The sequence below is a fragment of the Strix uralensis genome, chromosome 2 (assembly GCF_047716275.1).
Source record: "Strix uralensis isolate ZFMK-TIS-50842 chromosome 2, bStrUra1, whole genome shotgun sequence".
In the NCBI taxonomy this organism is placed as follows: Eukaryota; Metazoa; Chordata; class Aves; order Strigiformes; family Strigidae; genus Strix; species Strix uralensis.
The window spans coordinates 124,675,788-124,693,036 of NC_133973.1; the positions used below are offsets into that span (position 1 = coordinate 124,675,788).

General features: G+C 35.2%; 1 protein-coding gene across 6 annotated transcripts in view; it reads right to left on the minus strand.

The window, feature by feature from the left end:
- The window catches only part of CNTN5 (contactin 5), a 666,666-nt gene that overhangs the window by 349,523 nt on the left and 299,894 nt on the right, over nt 1-17,249 (minus strand). For all 6 annotated transcript variants that reach the window (XR_012627723.1, XM_074860212.1, XM_074860211.1 and 3 more), the window contains one exon: nt 15,135-15,261. Coding sequence is in view for 5 of the 6 variants with exons in the window: in XM_074860212.1 (XP_074716313.1) it covers nt 15,135-15,192 (58 nt within the window). In the remaining variant the exon portion in view is untranslated. The remainder of the gene's footprint in view (nt 1-15,134; nt 15,262-17,249) is intronic.

Below are 17,249 nucleotides of genomic sequence, written 5' to 3' on the forward strand. Positions count from 1 at the left end.
TTTTTCTTTAGATCTCCTACTTAATTTTTCTTTGATTTTTTTTTTTTTTTTTAAATTTTAAAGGAATTTATCCTCCCTAATTGCTATGGGATATCTTCTAAAAATCCAAGCAGTCGTAATAGTTGAGAGGCATAGTAAAAGTTACAACAAAAATGCTATTATTACTTTCAATTATTATATCCTGTGTTAAGCTCTGTGGATTTCTTTCACTGTCTGGAGAACTGAAGTTGTGGCAGGTGTAGCAAAACTTCACAAACCTTAAAAATGCTGCTAAGAAAAGGTAGTCTGGCATGTCCACTATACTGTCAGATTGCACTACAGTACACAGTAACCTGCTGTGCAAGTTGGGAGACATGCAAATTTATGGCCTACTACCACAGATTACAGTATAAGTTATAGCCATTATTTAAGACTATGATGAACAGAAGACAGAAGACTGAGAGAGAATTTTAGAGAAAATTTCTTTTCTGTTTTTTTTTCAGTTGTTCATAGAAGTATGTTTTTTCAGCCCTAAATCTACTCTAACAGAGGAAATTCTGAAATGCAATGGAGCACACATAGGATATCTTGCTAAACCAAGTATCTGCAATTTCTTTTGACATCCTTAAAGATGCAGTTTAATATTTCTTAAATCTTGAACAAAGATACAACCTTAAAACTAAAGAACACAATAGAATTCTAGAGGTACAAACTGGCCAGCTTTTAGATCTTTCTGTCTGTCTTGCACTCTATTTTGTTAGACATGATACACAGAAATTATTACTTGCTTTGCAACTTATTTACGTATAGCAACACTTATAGCAACTGCTTTGCAAATTATTTACTTATAGCAACTTATGTTTTTGAATATTGCTAATATTAATAATCCTGCTTGCCCAGACTGTTCTGTGGAATTTTACCAGACTACTGTGTTCATCAAAACAAAGCAGTTTTCTGTGAAAACTTACCAAGAACTACAATGTTCAGCAAAAATAAGAAACATGTCCTTGGAAAGCAGATGTGTTCTAACAAGTTGAGTCTTTTAGTGGAGAGATAGCCATATATGGATGGTAGAAACCAATATACTGGTGTTTTTAGATAAGAGAGGGGATAAACCAGCTGGAACCACTCTTGTTGTTCAAGAAATTGGCTAAGAGAATCTGTGCATGCTCCGAGGAAAAGTACAAGGTGAAAAAGACTATAAACCTTCCTCCAAAAGACCCCTGAAGACAACCACCAGGAGGCAATGCGCAGGCGCAAAGAGAACATAAACTGCTGAAACCAGCCTTTTGAACTAACCCAGCCTTACTTATGCACATGTGTATTTGTATTATGTAATCCAACGAATATGTACATCCACACTCTATAAGTTTCTGGTAAAATGTGCTGTTGGGGTGCAAGCTGTGCGGAGAAATCCCCTTGCATGCTCGTGCTGGAATAAACATACCTACTTTATAAACCTCCCCGAGTTTTAGAGTTTGTTTCTGTGCATCAGACATCTAATTGTAGACAAACTATACCACAAGTTAGACAAACTAAATCAGATGTTATGTTAAGTCTAGCACTAGGCCCCATTTCACCCAATGAGGTAAGCAATGTCCAAATTAATGATGAAAGTAATTTAAGGAAGGATCTATCATAGTTTTTTGTTCGTTTCACTATGGCCATTCCTGCTTGAGTTCCCTAATTTGTTCACTATTTAAGTCCATTACTACTTGTTGATGAAGTTTACACATTCACACTGCATCTTGCATGCTCTAATAAATTGTTGTAACTCAATTATTTTTTTCTCTGTCCCTTGGAACTCACATTTATTGTCATTCTTCCTTAGATTTTCCAGTTGGTCCACATATATATATATTTATGTGTGGTGCGCAGGTATTCCAGATTATACTGTGTCAGTGCTCAATAGAATGGAAGAATTAATTCATATATATGTATTTAGAATGTCCAAGAGCAAATGTTATAACATTTAGAAGAATGTTCTTGTATATCTAAATAACTGAGCTCATATGTAACAGAAGTGAATTTGTCTTTCATATATCAGTACCCAACATCTTGTCACAAAGCTTCAAAAACATTTACATGTGAAGTTTTGAAATACAAAGAGCAAAAGGAACTAATCAAGAAAATATGTACTGATACCATTAATGGCCAAGACAGTTCATTCCAGGTCACTTAATTCATAGAAAGGAAATAACTGCTAGTGGATAAATAAAGATACTTGGTTAACTTCTGGTATTTCGGCACATTCAGAATTTTTTCTAAGTCACTAGGATGCCTTAAAATCTCTTTTTCATGAATGAGTCACATGATCTTTAGCATTCTCTTTGGTGAAGTTTTACTGATTTACCAATTTACAACTGAGTTCACCGGTCAAGTTTTAAAATTCTTGATATGTTAAAATGGAGATGTTATTATATTCCATCCACGGTGGTTTGTGTGGTGTTTCTACAAGTCACGAATTAAAGTGAAATCAGTATTTTCTAAAATTCTGCAGCATGCCAATATTTTATTGAATAACAGCACTGTTAATTGAAAAATGTCTTCTGGATTATTTAAAATAATCAGAATTATTTGGTATTAAAAGCCATAGAACTGTACTACAGAGACAAAAGGAAGAGCTATGAGAACCTAACATTTTATTTTCTATTTATTGCTTTTTAATAGCAGTTTTACTGGGGCTTTTTCCAGTTTTCCAAACTTTCACTTAAGTGAAGGCATTTGACAAACCATAATGAAAATGAATGGTTTCTATTATCTTCAGTTTAGCTTAGTTCTCACACTCATGGACTTAACTAACTTTTCTTTAACCATTAATATGAATGTTAAACATATGAAAGTGATAAATCCAATACAGTTAAGAAGTGTTAAGAACTGTCAAATGGAACTGGCAAATACAAACTGGCAAATGGAAAACACAAATTCTATAAATTTTTTATATTCTATCTAAAATGATCACCAAACCATAAGAATTCAGTGAAGAAAACATATATTACAAACAGAAAAATATGCTACATTGAACTATAATTATTTTAGACAAAATTTAATTATTCCATACCATATGACTTCCAGTACTTAAAGGGGGACTACAAGAAAGCTGGACAGGGACTTTTTATAACCGTATGTAGTGTTAGGATGAGGGGTAATGGTTTTAAACTGAAAGAGGGTAGACTTAGACTAGATGTAAGGAAGAAATTCTTCACTGTGAGGGTGGTGAGACACTGGAACAGGTTGCCCAGAGAAGCTGTGGCTGCCCCCTCCCTGGCAGTGTTCAAGGCCAGGTTGGATGGGGCTTTGAGCAACCTGGTCGAGTGGAAGGTGTCCCTGCCCATGGCAGGGGAGTTGGAACTATGTGATCTTTAACGTCCCTTCCAACCCAAACCATTCTATGATTCTATGACAACATGTCCAGTATATAAACCGGGAGGAAATCTGGCTGGGGGCTGCTGCTTGGGAACTGACTGGGCATCAGTTGGTGAGTGGTGAGCAATTGCACTGTGCATCACTTGTTTTGTATATTCTACTTTTATTATTATTATTGTTACCACTGTTATTATTATTACCATTGTTATTATTATTACCATTATTATTATTTTCTTCCTTTTCTCTCCTATTAAGCTGTTTTTATCTCAACCCATGAGTTTTACTTTTTTTTTTCCGATTCTCTATCCCATCCAGCTAGGGGGAAGTGAGCAAGCGGCTGTGTGGTGCTTATCTGCTGGCTGGGGTTAAAACACGACACATATATTATAGAAAGCAAACTATAGGTACAAATGTAAAGTCTACAGAAATTTAATGTTTCCTATAGGTACACACCATCAGAGTGGGTTTATGTACCCGCAGATGTAATCATTTCACTTCTCACCTTCTGCCCATCTGTGACATAAGTAGATTTAGAACAGATCATCACAAACCTCACTTTATAATATCTTAGCACAAATTAGCTATGAGGCAAAAGGTATTAATTTCTGTACTCTACTATTTGAGCATACATTCTTTCTACTTTTTATTGTTGCTTATTTTGTATTCTAAAATCCTTTGTGAGAGGTTTTCTACTTTTAACTTTTTGAACAGGTTAGTGATTCAATGGCAAGTGAACAACAGTTGGAGAGTTAGAGAAGAATATTCATACCACTTGCTTTAGTCATCTAGATCAAACACCTCATTTAAGAGTAGTTTCCACAGGGCTTAGAGAAAAACAGCATCTCTAGAGAGGGATTCAGAACTGCTAAATTACACTGGTGCTAATGTCAGGAGATATTTATGTATATACTCATATTTTTCTTCTGAAATATGCTGACTCTGTGCTGCATTGTTCTTTTTTAATCACTAAAAATCAATGCTAAATTTCAACGATGCCGCATCCTCTTGCAGATGATGAGACTATATTCTTTCCTTACCTGACTCACTTAAATCACAGGCTCAGTCAGAATGCCTGTCTTCACATTTCTTCCCGGACAAGATGAGAACACTATTATTCACAGTGTTATAGGGAGTTTAAATACTATCACTTGCAATTCTGTGCTGAGCAAAGATGATACTGTTAATGGCTGTGTGGTGAGCCATAACAAACCACCTACAGCTTTGTACTGAGCTAAATTGATACTACCTATAGTGCCATGACTAAAACACTCCTTTTCACAGTTGCACACCATATTAAGGACAAACACAAGCAGCACAGGCCGTGGTGCACTCACCACAGGGCTCACACCCCAGTGGATATCAATGGTACATTAACTGTTTAACCACTGAGCTCATGAGCTGCATTAGTTGTAGTGGTGTTAAGTAAAAAATATTAAAAAAACTACACAACACCCTCACTCCCCCAACACATAATCACACAAAAATCCCAACCAAAACCCTCTCTGGCAGAGTATTTAACAAAATACTAGATAAAGCCTTTCTACTTGAATACTCAACATTAAGGTTAATAAATCCAGTGAAGTAAACTAAAACCACTACTGAAAGTGGCCTCAGTACATAGCACAGCTAGCCATGCTGAATAAAAGTCAAAATTGCAGGATATGTTCTTCAGTATTATCAGCATTTTCACACTACTGAACTTAATAGGGAAAAACCTACATATCAAATCAGTCCACTGAGCAAAGCAGTTACCAGTCACAATGCTGTATGGAGCTCTATAAACTCTGCCTCCCACCGTCTTAGCACTGAACAATATATACACATTTCATACTTTTTGACAGGAGAGATATTTACTTTTCACACTTTATTCTCATTCAGTTTAGGATAGAAATTTAGTTATACTACAGTTAAGAAATCACTCTCACTAAACTGCTAGCAGCAACTTAGAGGGCTATAGAATTGACAAATGCATCTCTAAGTTTGGAACTGCATGTCTTACATGCATAGCTACCTATGTTCATGTGTTCACATACCTATTAAGTGTATTTATCCATTATTTGATAAGATATGTGGCCTCTCCACATCAGCCAGCTTGCCTCCAATGTGGAGAAAATGACTGATTTTATTCTTACATAATTGATTAATTTTTACACACATAAATGAGGTTGTCAACACAGGGGTTCATGTCTATTTTTTCAGGGTGACTTCAAAAAGCAGTGCTTTCAAATGGTAATAAGACCTTTTACATGACCAACTGATAAGCAAACAGAGAAACAAAACCACACCAGCTTTTTTAGCACATGAAGACTTCTTCAGGTATGATACAGGCAACAAACATTAACTTCATATAAGGTAAGATTGCTCTGAGTGTAACCAACTACTCAGATGGGAATGTCGGAAAAAAAATGATACTTAACACCTAGGGAGCAGAGGAGAATATTTGCAAGCAGGCAGGTTATCTCATCACTAACACAGGTAATTATCATATATAGAGAAGTTATAGACTTAAGTTGTGGGAGGAAAATCATATCATTGCAGAAAGTTTATAACCTTAATAAGTAGCTGACTTGTCATTCCATCGCAGCTATGAGTTTAGCTCCCTCGATTATTTCTGAAGGTGTTTCATACACGTTCTGATTTTTTTTCCCCAAAATTAAACGAATACTTCCATCTTTTATTATCTAAATTCATTCAGTCCATGGTAGCAATTTGATTTCTCCCATATAGTTTTTGTGATGTTATTTGCTATAAAAATCTTTTGCATTTGAATGAGCAGGGAGTTTTCATTTACCCCTAATGTGTGGCCAGTCGTTTGTCAGTCCAATCTCTTGTTGTCACCAAGTATATTTGACCATACTAAGTAAAAACTGAAGACATGCCCATACACACTTGGCAGTATACCACCTGAAGAGTCCTGACTGGAAATTTTAACTGGAAAAAAGTAAACTCTGGAAGTCTCAAGGACACAGGGAATTTTTCCAATAATATGCTTGCTACCTAATGTTGGAATTGAGCAGTGAGAAATAAATACATAAAACCCCCTTACAGTTGTTTTTTTCCTAAGATCTTGACATATGGCATAGTATTTTTCTCATCCATTTAGGGCAAAAATTATCAGCAACTAGAAGAAAGAAGGTTTTTCATACTGCTATATTGTATTTCTATAGGTAGGAGGCAACCTGTAAACTAGATTCTATGAGGAGGTTTGAGCTTGGCATTTCTTAGGGTTCAAAGCACTAGGTGCTATTGCCTGAAATAGGAGCTGGACGTGAACCAAAAATCTGGTTGTTCTTCTGTCTTCCTTATATGGTTGCATGACAGTAGAGCCAGAAAAATTCATGAACACATCTAGCCTGATAATTTGATATCACATTGAGAAACTAGCTCTGTGGAAGAGAGCAATAGAGAGCTTGCTATGCTCTCAATGAACCACCAAGGAGGGAAAAGGGAAAAAAAAAAAAAAAAAAAAAAAGAGGACCAAAGGGATTAATGCAATCCAAAATTATTTAGAAGGCAATCCAGTATTATTCTGTTCTAACACAGGCACATACACACACACATTCACTCACATTCTTCATAGAATTTCTATTAGAAACTTGATAAAACATTTAATTTTTAAAGATATCTAATTTTGCTTTCCAACTTGAAGCATTGTCATACCCGCCAGCTCTCCTAGTAGTAGTAGTAGTTCTGATATTGTTTTAGCCTTATTACTAGAAAACTGTATCTAATTTCAAAGTTGAATTTGTCATTATTTCAAAGGTTTCACTGCCTTTTTATTGCATTTCTATTAAAAAAGTCTAGGCCAATGCTTAAGAAACATTGTTCTATCCTCTAATGACTTGTTGAAATTAAGTTAATGACTTATTTTATTATGTATTTGTTATACTGTTAGTGTTGCACTGAAACTGGAAATTATTCTGCATTATGAGTTAACTATGCCTTGTACATGTTTGACCCTAGAAGAAAAGGAAAACAGACTCCATTGCTTGTTGAGACCCAGTGTTATTGTTTTTATTACTTCCAAATATGAGAAGTGGTCATTTAGAAGCACATTTTGAGTTACTTCATAGAACGAATTCCTTTTGCCAGCAAACTTATTACAAATATTCCTACAAAAACCTTCTCGCTATTGCAATGTGTGGCACAACTGCTAAATTACCAGTAGTATGGATGAAAGCAGCAGAGGTTCCTGGGGATGAGGACTTCTGGTGAAGTGTCACCCATGGCAGTAGTTACAAAAGTAAGACATTGAATATCTGGTGAAAGTACTAAGAACTACTTTGAACATCTTTCTGGCTGGCAATAGGAAACAGGCTTTATGAATTAAACCAGTGGATCCTGAATACTGCCTTTAGTTGGCAGATGTCAATTTTACTGTGCTGCATAGAGCTGAAAGGCTGTCCTCCAAAGTCCTGTTCAGCTGAACTTTTGGCTGACAATAAACATTTTCCATGGTAGCTAAGAGGCAGGTTTGGTGGTCTGTTCTAATGATTATTCTAAGTTAGTCTCTACACGGACTATGACCTTGTTTACAGTGGCTACAAGGTTTAACATTACTTTGGGGTAAAAAAAAAAGCAACATTTATCAAACAGAACAGATTGACTGTCCTAGTAACTGAAGTGCTCTATTAAGTATTAACTCTGTGAGCCTCTTTTAGTGACAGGATAGACATGTATTGCCTTGTTGCATATGGTACCTAACTGGAGGTTCTGAATGTAAGGATGAAGTTCCTGAATAAACTCAGGAGCAAATAATGCAATTCACCACCTTCTGTTACTGCTAAAGACACTTGAAACCAGGAAGTTGCTTGGGGGTCCAGAGATCTTTTCCCAGCACCCCATGGCAGAAGCATTTTCCCTAAAATGTGCCTGATGATGCTGAGCCATCCCACAGCCAGGATGAGGCGACAACCTGATGAAATAGCATTCATAGACTACTCATAGTCTGGGCACTACTTGTTCTGATTCTAATCAAAAAATGTTCATTTCTCCTTAGTCAAAGCTTTCATTGCTATTTTGGGATAGTTTTGTAGGTAGAGCGTATGCACTACCTTAGGACAAAAGATTTTTTTTTTTGTATCTGCCATCGTTATGAGTATTTAATATCTGCTCAGAATTATGTTTTCTTTCTATGTTCTTTAAACACCCAAAAACTTGAAAGAGACCTAACTTCATATCCTTAATGTTAGAAATTAGTCTGGTTTAGTGCAGAATTCCAGTAAGTAATTCAGATTCAGATGGGTTTAGCTACCTTCTACAAGTGGATGTCTCTGTTCATTGACTATATAGGGAAGGAGAGCAATTATTCCCTAACTCAGACATTTCAGTTTAAAATCCAAGTTAAATGAGATGAATCTAGGCCTGCATGGTTGCTGTTTTATCTGGCTCTGTGACAGTTTTTTAACATTAGACTTCTCCCTACTAACAGGACTTTAAAAAGATGTTTTTATAGCTTTATTACAATTGTTTTCCTGATAGCCGATTATGTTGCTATTAGCCCATAAAAGTAAACAGGCAGTTTGAAATCTCTAAGAAAAAAAAATCAGGCAAAACATCAAGCAAAACAGAATGACCTATTGCTTATTGTACTCTGATATAAATACCAGGTTATACCAGTGCCATAGACGTTAAGCATCCTTAGCTTCAAATTATGGAGTTTTTAAGTTAAAAGAGATTTAGTCTCTAACATGTTAACCAGAAAGATAGAGAAGGATGAACAAACATTTTAATCTGAATTATAAACTGGTAATACTGATTGACATTTTGACTCCATGTCAAGATGAGACTCCAGGAGTACATCATCAGGACTCAATCCCAACAGCATGTCATCTCCAATGTAATTCAAAGAATATGAAGAGGATTGGTAGAGCCATTATCCTATTGTGTAATCTTGAAACCAATAGATATTTCTGTGTAAACTGCCAGACAGAAAGGTAAAATCATTATCATAACACAAAAATATTGCTTCATTACATTTTTGCATAATTCTATCAGTAAAAAACATGTAATTTAGTATCATATCTAATGCAATAGAAAATAGTTTTAAAGCATCAGATTGCAATAGGCTGACTCTAAGCAGTTTGTCACATTAAGACATCCACCAAATAATAGGAAACACAAAAATGAGGATAGATGTGCAGGTTAAGGTTTCTCAAGACTGATGGTGACAATAGAATGACTGGAATCTATTTTTCAGTGGGTTTCACAATTTTTTTCTGGAGAAAGAACGTTTGTCATCCAAATTCCAAACTGGAGCTAATCTAAGTACCAGTTTGCTAGCCAATTGTTTGCATGATTGATAAGAGCTTGTTAGGAGGCAGGAACTTTTTAATGAACAAACCTAAGAGTATTAAACTGAGAAGTATAGCTACATAGGTAATTAAAACATATTCTAGTAGGCCAGTGATATTATCGGATGTGTTACTGCTGTTATGTCATGAAATATCAATCATTAGTTTAATTCTTGTATACATGACAATGTTTTTGTTCTGATTCTAATTATTGCTCACTTTTACTATGGTCTTAGCCCCGAAAAGGCTTAGCACATCAGTTACTTCCATGCTAAATGCAATCTGGTGGTTGCCTAGCATTTTGTATCATGCAAGTTGAAGCACCACATACCTGCATATGAGTATGTCATTACATAGGCCCATCTAGGTATAAAAACCTAAATAATTTCTTCTAGAAATTCTTAAACACAGAAAAAAAATCCACACATACAAACAAGCAGAAGTGTTTCTCATAAAAATACTTTCTTATGTGCATACTCAGAGTCTCTTTTCATGACCACTTTTCTAGTTTTTAACACTCCTGATATTGTTTAACATTAAACACACTTCAGGATTCTAGCACTAGTAAATCATTTTTACCTTTCCATTCTTCTTTTGAATTAAGAATTATACAAAGTGCAACATTCAGCAGATAAGTGCTTTCCTCCCCAATTCAATTAAGTACAAAATCCAGGAGTGAGAATGTGGGTAGCAGTCTACCTTGGATTTCAGCACTGTGACAAATTGTTCATCTCTTGCTTTGCATTGTCTGCAAACTCGGTATTTCAGGATGGGCAGTAGATGGGTTAAGCGTGTTCTGACTTTTCCATTTTACTTGGAAGACTGAGAACAAAAGTCCCCAGGCACTAGCACTTATTTAGAGCTCTGTCTCCAGGCTTTTATGCCCAGCTATCAAAGGTGACAAAATGGCATAGTATTTGCTCTATTGTCATCAGTGCAGGGCTGGCTTATCAATGATAAACACTGGCCATTCATATGTTTATCATTCATTTGGCAGAGAAGCAACCTTTCACATACTGTCCACTCTGATGTAGGAAGGACATTGTCTAAAAGGGGGAGGAATAAAAATGAGAGAGTCCTGGCACTCAGAGTAGTATTCATATTTGATATGGTTTGGTTAATGAGTTTATGAACCTTAAGGCCATGAATTTTAATCCTGGCAGTGGCTGCTGGAATTCTGAAAGTCACATATTGAGCAGGTTTGAGATGCATTTTGGAAGCTGATAAGTGCAGATGATAGAGACAATTCCTAAAAGCCTCCAAGTAGCCAGATGGAGAGGAATGGACATAATAAAAGACAGGAAGCACCTCAGATCGCTGCCAGCTGTAGGTCAAAACTAGACAGGACACTTCTGTTTGTTCCACATATGTTCTCTTACTTAAGAGCATTTTTTGTAAGTGTCCATTCATATCATATTCTAGCAAGCAACTGTTCAGAAAAAGTCATGCTGTTTTTAATTTTGAGCACCATACTGAGGGATACAGAGAAAAATTCACTATTTAGGGAGTTTTTGCTTGGTATTGAGAACATTTGATGTGAAAAGAAATGAACAGTACATAGATTAGGTTTAAGGACAAGTATTTACCCACTTGGTGCTATAAGCAGTGACTACTGGGTCTCAGAGATACTGCCTCTATCTTGCAAAGCCTTGCGACTTTCATTATAACCGTAATTTTATTGATGCCATAATTACAAAGTCTTACAGAGAATATGAGACTTGCTTTGACCAGATGAACATGCAGCAGATAATAACATAGAAGAATTAGATAAATGGGCAGGGGAACAAAAAGGTATAAGGGATATATGTTAGATTAAAACAGAATCTGAACACTATAAATGCTATTCACTCTATTATGTAATCTTTAGCATATATTTAAACTTTGAAACATCTTGTCACAAGCAGCAATAATTATAAAAAGAAATGACAGAAGCCCTACTCTCAAATTGGCGTTTGTCAAGGGTCTTGTCAAGGGTCTCCAAATAAAAGTCAGTCTTACTTTTTCTATTAACCATGAGCTGATAACCTGATGTGATTTTGTTCTGTTTTAAAAATATTTCTCCTCTTCCTGAAACACAAAGAGACATACTTCTCTGTCTCATTCCAAAGTTAGGGACTGTTGTTTTGAAACAACATATTTGAGCAATATTAAAGTCCAGCTTCTCTGAGAAATCAGTGTAAGAAAACCTTATCAATTCTAGACAAAGAAAAGGTTTTCTGTTTAGCTGTTACTGGTCTGAACAAATTGCATTTACTATACACAGAAAAGTGATTACAGAGAATCAGAACAATAAAACCCAGGGAACATAGCCCCAGTGCCATTGTACATAGGACAGTGTGGTCCAAATCATAAGGTCATGATTATGCATGAGGAACCCACAGGTGACCAAATCATCCAGAAGAGAAAATTGCTGATGCCATGCCTACATCATTATATGGTTTTCCACTGAAAAACCACAATTACACCTGTTAAAATGCCTTGAATGTATAATTTATATTTATATAATAAGCTCTCAAGAAAGTTAAAAATTACCAACAGATTAATTCTGAAGAACTTGATTTAAATTTAAGCTAGCCACCTCTGAACTCGCTTTTGGTATTATCGTAACAGAATCAGATACGAAAGGCTCCTCTAAATTTCCGACTAAGTGTTCCCACTTGGTAACCTGTTCCTTTACAGCTTGAGGTCTTTTCCTACAGGAAATCCTCACAGGAAGAAGAAAAAAAGAACAACAACTAACCAAACAAAAAGTATTTTTTCCAACTGTCAGTTCAGAGGTGAGGCAGATCCCAGGTCTAAAATGACAGCTTAATTCTTCTTCAACTCCAGTTTGGCTTGAAAGGCAATAATACACCATAAGAAAAGAAGAAACATATTATCAATCTTTAGAGCCTCTTTACATCTCTTAATTATTAATATTTTGTAAATGTAAAATTTCTGAGAATGTAAATGTGTAACTGTGAGCTGTAGTCCCAGACTTCTTTTTGCTTACACTAAAATAAACTTGAGTATGAGACACAATTCAGTCCTCAGTCTTGTATTCAGAAAATAATACTTTTTTCTCCACCCGAAAGTCATTTTTTGCGTAGCTTAAGCACACTTGCATACATCTGCACATAAGCAAAACCCAAAATACCAGGGTTCGCTTTAAGATAAAAATAATATAAAAATAGACACAAACTAGAGAGGTCATCTATTCTCTTCTTGGATGATTTCCCTCACTACTGCAAAATCAATACAAAAATGTAGTACTCTCTTGCAAACACTGGCTGCTGCTAAGAGTGATCCTATGATCTGATGATTTAATGGATAAGTACTGAATTTTAACACAGCCCAAAACAACAGAAATTGAATGAACTTTATCTTACTGAAGCAGCATCAATATCTACTACTCTAACGTTAAGAACAGTGCATTCAGGCATCTAACTTACTAGGCCACCCTGAATTGCATCAGCTGTAGGAACTATTTGCAGTTGTAAACAAGTTCTGGTGAATGCTGTAATATAAAAGCAGCACCAAATGCAGAATGATGTAATCAAATGTGAAAGGTATGGAGACAGTAAATTACCAGTTACACTGATGATCTAATTAAAATAACTTTGAACCCAATTTTGTTATCTTTGGTTAATTTCAGCTCTTATAGCATTACATTTTCTAATGAATGATTATATTAATGAAATTGTTAGAAAATTATATTTGTGTATGAAAAAATGTATGTGTTATCACTTTATATTCAACAGCATGTGAAAACAAGTACTGCAGTTAAAAATTATTTCTTACAGGAGTCCAAATCTACACCTGTAATACAGAATAAACCTATAAGAATCCTAAAGAATCACAAATCAAAATGAAATGTAAAAAGAGGAATGCTTTAGAAACCAGTTGATATAAGTAGCAAATTAACAGACAAGAGGAATAGTCACTTAATTTTAAACAGTGTTGAATGACTGTCAAGAGTTTTCAGGGTATTATGTTATTTACATAAAATACTTCTGTAAATACTGACTTTCAGCTTAAATTCCCAAGTAGTTATGTATTTTAATGTTGTATTAGAATTAGTCACTGCTAATATTCTAAAGCCTTTGCAAGATGTAGGTTTAATATACATACCTAAACAATGGCTGTGGTTAACATCTGAAACTCATTCCTGTATATGTAATTTTAGCATACAGAATTGCCAGCATATGAAATGTGTCTCAGAAATTTTGCAACATGCTATTGTGTTGCACAGAGTTAGATAATTCTATTTGGAGTAAACACTACTACTTACAGGTATGCTGTTTAACAGCAGTTCAGGCTAAAGTGATTTTAGCTATGTGAAAGCAACTGCAGGCTCAGGTACATTAATTTCACCTTCTGTCAGATGTTGACTTTAAACTCTTAAATTTTGCAAGGTAGAATATATAATTCTTAAAAAGAAATTCTAGATTTGAATTTCTGAAATGCTTCTGAATTTTGCATCAAAGTTGTTGGAAATTGTAACAATAAAAATATAATTTTCAACTTAAAAAAAATTAAAATTACATTAATAGATGGTGGTTGTAAGACACTACTACTAGAACCACCAAAATACAAATGTTATTGATTGATGTGTCTGACAATACAAGACAAAAAAGAAAAACACTGCCCGTCCAAAAGTAATGGATTTAGCTAATATAAGATAATGAAGCCACATGAGGAAAACCAGATTAGATCAGACAGTTTCATGTATGCATCCAAAGTATGCACGCTGATATTCACAGGCACTTTATTAAATTCCTGTGCCCAATATCATTATAACAAATTTTACTGAATTTCATCTTGCAATGACACAAAACCAGTAAGTTTTGGAAGAATTGGAGAAAAGAGTAGCTTAGTAACTGTTAACAAGCAGTATAAGGGGCAGCATTAAGAAAATGGGGCAGCCAAAAAGATCAATTAGAGATAATATTCTATCAAATTACAAAAATTCTTAAGTGAGAAACCTAAATGATTATTGATTAACTCATTTTATTACTTGCAAAGGTAAAGACCTCTAAGATAATGCCAAGAGAAAAACTGCAAAAGAAATACACCGGCTACATGGACAAAAACCATAGTGATCAATAAAACATACACAGAATTAAGAAGAAACAAAATAGCCTAATAACTAGTTTCCAAAACCAGAACACGATCTCAAGTGAAACATTCTACAGCAGTTAATCTTAGGAAAGCATTGTGTTAATTAATAATTTTCCTTTTTCTTTTTTTTAATAGTGATGTAGTCATTGTCTTTTCAAACGAAATACATAGCTGTCCCCTCTTTTAAACATTATTCAGATTTATGTACAAATTAAAGGTAGACAGACAGCACTTATAAGTCTCTTAATATACATTTTTAAAATTTCACCACTTAGGCAAATAGTTTTAATAATGATGTTGGTCTCATCTGGCATGCTTTTACATCTTCCTATTTCTGTTTGCAGTTAAGAGCCTCAAAACAATAAGCAGAGCTTTCTTGTTTTTGTTTTGATTTACCTGAAAGACAGCCAGTGAGTGACAGAAACAGAAACAGTTTCCATGACAACCACATCATTGGTTGCAAAGGTCTTCAGTCCCTCTTTGTGCAGTTAGCAACGTTGACGCTTCTTCATTAAAGCTTAGCCTAGTGAGACAAAGACAAGTCTTTGTTAGGAAAATTAAAAATATCTTGCAATAATATGACAGACAATTCAAAAGACAAAGATGGTCCTAATGCAATTGAAAGTCTAGTTACAAAGAACTTTGTATACACAAGGACAGGTAGCCTGACAGATACTCAAAGGGATCTTGTTCCAGTAGTTAACCTGTGTTAATAGCTGAAATGTCTGTAGCAGTGCTTTGGATATATATATATGGATACCACCCTAAAGCTGGATGTGTATTGAAGCTTTGAATTTCTAAAAAGCCAAACTTAGACAGAAGATAGTACACATATCTTTCACAGTAAACATATTCAAAGCATATAGCTTGACATCTGTTCTTTTCCTGAAAGCAGTATGTTGACATTTGGTATAAAGCATTTTTAAAAGCCCAAAACAAAATAATAATTTGCTCTAGGAAAATTCAAGTATTTTTGCTACTTGCAAATTGGATTGAAATAGATTCTATTTTTTTCCAGTTTACTTGTGTAAAGAATCTAACAATACATTTGAAACAACCACCATTTATACAGTACAGATTATTCATACTTACCTCCTTCTATCACTCCTCAAATTATTGTTTCCTATCTGTCCCATGACTCATATATACATCTTGGCACACTACATCTTTGACCACTGTGTTCTTAGCTATCACTTTAACAATACCAGTAACTTTAGCACACCAGAATTTAGAGATTTTGTGTTCAAATGACTGAAAACTCAATCCAAAATACGAGACGTTTCAGCTGGTTATGTATGGACATAAGTGTACTTCTGGTCTTTGACTTGGAAAACACTAAGCTGCAAACATAAAGTTCATTTCCTATATCAGTTTAGGAAGCCTTTGAGATCCTCTTCTTGGAGCCCAGGAATCTTCAACACCTAGAGGTTGTGGATCACAACTACAAAAGCAATCTCACAGGACAGAACAGTAAGACAAAGGAGAATTTGCTTTGTTCCCCTATCAAACATTTTTGGGGGATAATATCAGTCCTTCAGATTATAATCAGTTTAGTTACATGCCACACTTGCTGTTTCAGGGGGTCCTATCCTGTATGTTAGAACACTCACAGTAAGACAGCAGAGACAAAGCTAACACACCGAAAAAAATAATTTCATACTGTCTGAGTAGGGTCCTGCTGGATTAGTCCATTTCAACTGCTTTCTGGGCATCTCTAGTTGTAACCTATTTTTGCAGTCTTTCTATCATACATAGGGACAAACATGTATGCATACACATACAGAGAGATACATATAGTGTGAACACAAGATGACAGCATCTGTTTAGGATGCTGGTAGTTACTCCTGCAACAAGGTGTAACTTGTCAGCTTTCATTTATACAGCACAGCAGGTATGGTTTTCAACACAGACAAAAATTCCTATTTAGGATTGTACTCCCTTCCAGGTAACAGACCAGGCAAGCTTAATATTGGGTGTACACATTAATATAAGCATCTCTGAAAGAGAACATAACAATCTGGTAATCAAGTGACTTTACATATAGTGCCTGTAGCTCATCTAAACCTCCACAGGAAACCTCCTCAATTAATTATTAATGTCAGCTGCCTTTGTTTTTCACTTCAGTGATAACCTGCTTTTCAGTCACCATGTTCCTTTGGTTAGTGAATTATCTTGTTCAGCATTCTTTGCTGTCCAGGCCTTTGGGAATAAGTATTTTCATTAATATTTCATTTTTTCCCTTATGGCCATATCTGTTAAAGAGGGTAAAGCACAGCTTTCTCCCCCATCCCCAACTTTTTTACTCTTTCTTCTTTCTCTTTTCCTCACTTCTCTTTAGCTGCTTTTATACTGGTGCAGCATAAAAATTATGTTAACGTGGTGATTTCTCTGTTGCACAAACATGGAAAAATATACCAAAGCTTCCAGCATTAAAGGGTGAGATTGTTGTTGTGTCCTGGTTTAGCAGTGGGGGGGAGCTCTAGCCAGGTTATTCAGATACCATGCAGACGT